The 5,875-nt window shown below is 30.9% G+C and overlaps 1 protein-coding gene across 1 annotated transcript; it reads right to left on the reverse strand.

Annotated features, from left to right (window-relative positions):
* Positions 1-2,505: 2,505 nt before the first annotated feature.
* Positions 2,506-3,921, reverse strand: LOC106775341 (cyclin-dependent protein kinase inhibitor SMR9). Its single transcript, XM_014662451.2, has one exon. It carries the CDS (start codon positions 3,510-3,512, stop codon positions 3,054-3,056), a length of 459 nt encoding a protein of 152 aa, XP_014517937.1. The 5' UTR covers positions 3,513-3,921; the 3' UTR covers positions 2,506-3,053.
* Positions 3,922-5,875: the final 1,954 nt, after the last annotated feature.

A 5,875-nucleotide genomic window follows, 5' to 3' on the forward strand; every position in this document is an offset into this window, starting at 1 on the left:
GACATTAGTATAATTTGTTACATCACTTATTATATAGTTCCTAATTTTAAGGATTTAATTTTAGAAAGATCAACTTTCAATAGAAAAAAGTTATAGCATTATGTCTTAAAGTAGGCTATTTTAATCCTATAAGAAGAATTTTGATGATAAAATTACAATATATAAAATATTAAATAAAAATATAAAGGTAAGAAATGAGTTAATTTGTCTAAAAGAAAAAGATTAAGTAAAACTTGCTAAAATGAGATAAAATTTAAATGTTTTAATGTTTAAGTTAAAAAACTTATAAATAGAAAAATTAAGTATTAAAGTTTTATTTTATAAAAATTATCATTTATCTGAAATACTTTTCCTCTACTTTTTCTCCATCTTTTCTAAGGTTGGATCAAATGAAGCTAGTAAAGAGAAAAATAACTAATCAATCAAAAAATTTGTTCCAAAATAAATTTTTCTTTACTTTTTTCTTGGTTTACTTGCATTAAGGATAGTTGGCATATATAGGGTATGTGTTTTCATGGATTATATAATTTAAAAATTATTTTAATTTAATAATTATATAATTTTTACATACAAACCTCCTTTTCCAATTTTACTCTTTAAATTATTACTTTTAAAATTTAAATAATTTATAAATATTTAAAAAAATGCGTACGTGATAGATCTGTGCTTACAAAATATATATATATATATATATATATATAAGAGGAGGATATTTTTTGTTGTTGTGGACACAATTTTTATTCTCATTTTATTCTTTGTAACATAATTATTAATAGAAACACTATTTTGAAATATATTGTATAAAATTGTTACAGGTTTCTCTCTTTTTTTATTATATTTTTTATTTACTTCTTATATTTATAGTTTCTACCAATGACATTTGATTATTTCTTAATATTTTCATTTTTCTTGTTATATACAACTTAATCAATTTACATATATTATTCATTTATAATACAATACAAATATTTAAAAAAGATTAGATAAAAAAAGTGATAATATATTAGTAATGACATAATTTCATAATTAAATAATCTTGAAAATATATTTTTTATTTTTAGTTTTCACTTCTATTAAATGAAATAAATCTCTAAATTTATTCTATTTCATATATGTTTCTTTTCAATCTAACTATCTTTATTCTTACTTTCTTTTTCTATTTCCCTTATCTTCATTTCCTTTATTTCTTTTATACTAAATAAATCCTTTAAAATGATTTTTTTACTCAAAGAAGGTCACTGTGATCATATTTTACAATGGTAATTTAAATAATTATATTTATATTCTTAAAAAACATATTATTTATTAATTATGTTCTCTAAGTTAATATTTTCTATATACATGTATATATATGGTAAAAAAAGTAAATAAACAAAGTATAGTATTATCAATATGTAGAGAGGAATAGTGTACATCCGTGTGTAGAGTATAATTACTCTGAAAGTTATTACTGAGAAGTATGATGAAGCAGAAAAAGTCTAAAAGTATGAAAAAAAAAATGATGAGAAATTTCTTGAGATTCTCTAACATGACAATGACACACCCGCACGAGAGTCTTTCATTGGATTCTCTTCTAAATGCTGCCATATCCACAGACACACAAAACCACACATCTTAATAAAAATCATTTCATTTCACCTTCTCAGTCACCATTTAGCCACTCCTCTGTAATCTTAATACAAAACCTGCATTATTAACTCTCTTAATACATATTAAGATAACTATTTCTCAATTATCTGCATATACTGTGTCACGTGAGATGTTGATTTTTTCATGAATAAACAATGAAACTCTACATAAATACGTCCACCTCGAGCCTTCATGAACTTCCAACTTGGACAGAAAGGGCTAAAACTGTCATGACAGAACCTATGCACAGCCTATGTCTTCACTGCTTCCACTTGAAAATTGTCTCGAGGCAAAATTGCAAAATGATTTTAAAAGATTTCTGTTTTGTAGTCATGTAGAATCCCTATGACTTCATGTGATCCAAATAAGGAGTAACAACGTAACATAGTTTTTTTTTTTTTTTTAAGAAAACAAAAACCACATAGTTAGAAAAGGGTCTTCTGTGAAAAATGAGTTTTGTTTTTGTGTTTGTTTTTGAGGAAGAGATGGTGATACATACAGTGCCATTAATTTCATGTATCATGTGGTGGACCCTTGGTTTGACTATGGTATGCACTATTTTAGACTAATTTAATCAAATGTTGAAGACAAACTATAGTGCTACTGTATAATGATTAGTGGGGTTTTGTCTTACCAACTACTAAATAAAAATCAAACACTTAATTACAAAGAGTGTCTAATCATGATATCAGGTATTGAAGATGATGTTTGATTTGATTTGAATTTGTTATTATACAAATTTGCGTGTATTCAACTGCAGAGTACAGAGTACTACTTCTGAAATTATTTATCTGTAATGCAGAAAATGGATTGGTAACAATTTACCTACCTTGTTGTCGCCGTGAATATATCATAGAAAACAAAAGGGTGCCAAAATTAACTGCGAAAGTAGAAGTATCATTGCCAACAAGTGATGCAGTATGAGAGGCAGAGGGAGAAAAAAACAGAGGGATTTTTCATACAAAAGGAAAGTGTATGACTTTACTTTCTCTAATTGACAGCTGAAGCTTTGTTGAGTTGCAAGCTTGAACACTCACACACCTTAAACCAAACCCATTACATTTGCACTCAGCACACACTTGAAGGTCAGAACATGTCTTCTATAAGAGGGAAAAGAAGAAAAAAAAATGAAAGTAAGCTAAAAATCTAAATTTAGTTGGGGAACCACCCCAGCTAAATTTAGTTACTGCAAACCCTACAAAATGTTAAAATTAGCAGAAATTGAAGAAAGGGGGAAGTGGTAACTATTTCTAAGATGAACACACGAAAATCTAAAGTTCTCAAAAGCATACCTCTGTCATTTGCTAGAGGTACACAGGAAGAGAAAATATACTAAAACCACTTCAAAAGTCCACCTTCTAAAGTGTGATGATCTTATTACTATAACACATGTATCTTTCTCAATCATCTATTAACACACAAAATCAAACTGAGACATCTCGAAGTGCCACTAAGAAAAAGTGCTCCAAGTCAGGTGGTACAAAGAATGAAAGTGGAGACCTTCGCAAAGAGCAATTGGAAAGAACCCTTGGCTTCTTTGGTGCTGGAGGGCATGTGGAAATCTCAGGAATCCTAAACTTCTGACCCTTTGGTGTAGAACACGGACTTAAGGACACATCAATGACCTCAGAACCTTGCATGTCAACTTCCTTTGAGGAGTCTTGTGAGCTTATGGAGGAGCAGCTGGAGGGTAAAACAGTTGGAACAAGTTCAGTCTCTTGCTTTTTGTTGCTCTTTGTGTGCTGCTGCTGCTGCTGCTTCTTCTTGAACTGTGCTGTTCTTCTTTGCTGTCTTGTTCTCCTTCTTGTTGTTGTGGTGGTTTTTGTCTTTGAGGCTGTCCTTGTTGATGTTGCTGCAGTTGTTGCCCTTCCAGAAGGTGCCATTTTCTTGAGACAAGGAGGGAAAAGCTTATTCTGGAGGGGTTTGGTTTAAAAGAACTGGTAAAGTTTGGTATAAACTGGCATGTACAAAAGCTGGCAACTACAAGATATTGAAGCTTTACCAGGGCAGGCACCAGAGCAGGGTCACAAACCAAACACTTGGAAGGCACAAACTTATCCTCCAGCAGAAGAGTGGTTTGAAATGATAATTTTTGACTCAAAAGTTGGGAGGGAGAGTGAGGGTTTGGTTTTGTGGAGAAGTTTGGTAATGATGATTGAAGTGGGAACTATCTCTCCTTCACCCCTTCGGTATATATATAACTGACACCACTAGCACACTGAAATAGCCAAACTCAAGAGAGTGGAGCAAGGAATCTTGAAGACAAGGTTTCTTAAAAGGGACATCAATAGCTTTTTAAACACCCATTTTGGCATTCTGAAGAGGTATGCTACAGTTTTTACATAAACCTAAGTTTCCAACCAAATCATAATTACAGTGTCACAGTAATTAATAACATAACTCAAGAAACCCCAAATTCCATTTAACACAAGAAGACAAACTCATGAAAATAGAAAAGAAAAGACATAGCAACACCTCACACGAGATTGCAGCCGCAAATTTTAACTCTTTGGAGGAAAAAAAACTGTGAGAGTAGAGATTTTTATCTTTGATTTATTACATTGGTGACAACCTTATTTGGATTTGTTTATCTTAATGTTGGAATTATGATGGCGGGCAGCGGGTAGGGCTGCCCGTAGCAGTCAAAGAGAGTTAGAGAGGGAGAGAGGCACATTCAAATTTTTTGGGACCCTATTGAAACTTTATTGATGGACATGTCTTCACTTGAATTTCTGGGATTTCATCAATTACCAAAAGTGTTAAAGGCTTAGTAATTAAACGAAAGAATCTTCTTTTCTTTTCAGTATTTTCTTTTAATCACATAAGATATTTCAGTCTTGGCTAACATTCAAATGCACTGTTCATGGCTACCTTACATTCAAATTTGGGTACTAGGTAAGTAGGATCTACTTATCAAATCTTTACCACTTTATTTGTTTATTTAATATTAATAATAATGTCGCCAAAAAAGGAAACCTTTTAACAATACTGTCACTGTAGCAGCCACAACTTGAGGCTATTTCATGTGTAACTCTGCATTTTTCTTGGTATATTCTCTCATTCAAAGCACGAAAAATTCCTCTTTAATTGCGTAAATGGTAATAATATTTTACATGTTTGAACTAATGATCATTAATTAGTAAGCATAGCTTCTAATTTCTTGAAGTTGTAGTTTAATGATCTTAGTACATTGTGGTTCGTGGATGGAGGAGAAGGTGCCCGTTGCCCGAGGAAGAACAGTTAATAGTTAAGATTCTCATTTGGTGATTCAGACATTAAAATATTAATGTTATTATTTCTAAGCATGCACCCAGTAATTGATGTGTTTGTTTGGTAACATTAATTTAATTTAGGGGTTGAAATATAGGAGGGGGGCACAGAGGGTTGTCTTGTAGTTCTAGTGTTTTGTCTTTTAGCCCTAAATTATAGGTTCACCTTATCAGAATCAGACTCCTAAATTGTTTTTCTATTGTTTTTGGTTATAGGATCCTAGGAGGGCTCATTGCAAAAACTCTATTATTATTATTATTCCATTGCTCTCTCTCTTATATTATTTTACCATTACACGTTTTACCACCAAAGAATTTTTCGATGTTGGAATTGCTAGCATTAGTATTTGGATAAACATATGTTGAAAGAAAAGATTACTAGGAACACAAGAATTTTTTTAGGTTTCTAGGTAGGCAAAGGTCTCGAGCCACCATGTTTTGACTCAAACTGTTTCTGTGTGAAAAAGGCGAGTTGAAGAAGATAAGGATGTAATGTTATGAGTGAGTATGGAGTTAATAATAATTGGTAGCATAGTATTGCTGTTAAACTCTGCACAGAGTTCTAGAAAAATTTTACACGAGTGGGAGAATAAGAAATCAGTACAAAACTTATCTACTTCGTACTTTAATTACTTAGATTACTTACTTAACTACAACCAGTTGTTGTAGATATAGATTAGTTATTAAAATTGGATTAAATTAGTAAACTGAAAAGGTTTACAAAAGGATTGTACAAGAAAAATAAAGTATGGTATACATTGAACTGAATATCTTTTATCCCAAACACTTATGCTGAATTTGTGAATATATATGTGTCCCATATTCAAAATTTGGAAAAGAAATAAAAGATCTAAGAGAGGAAAGAATATTATATTAAATAATATTATTCACTAGCATACACAGTGATGGATAATAATAATTTAACAACATTCGGGTGGCAATCCTTTAACACCATTTATTGTCATATATGATAAGTA

This window comes from Vigna radiata, chromosome 10 (assembly GCF_000741045.1).
Source record: "Vigna radiata var. radiata cultivar VC1973A chromosome 10, Vradiata_ver6, whole genome shotgun sequence".
NCBI classification, from domain to species: domain Eukaryota; kingdom Viridiplantae; phylum Streptophyta; class Magnoliopsida; order Fabales; family Fabaceae; genus Vigna; species Vigna radiata.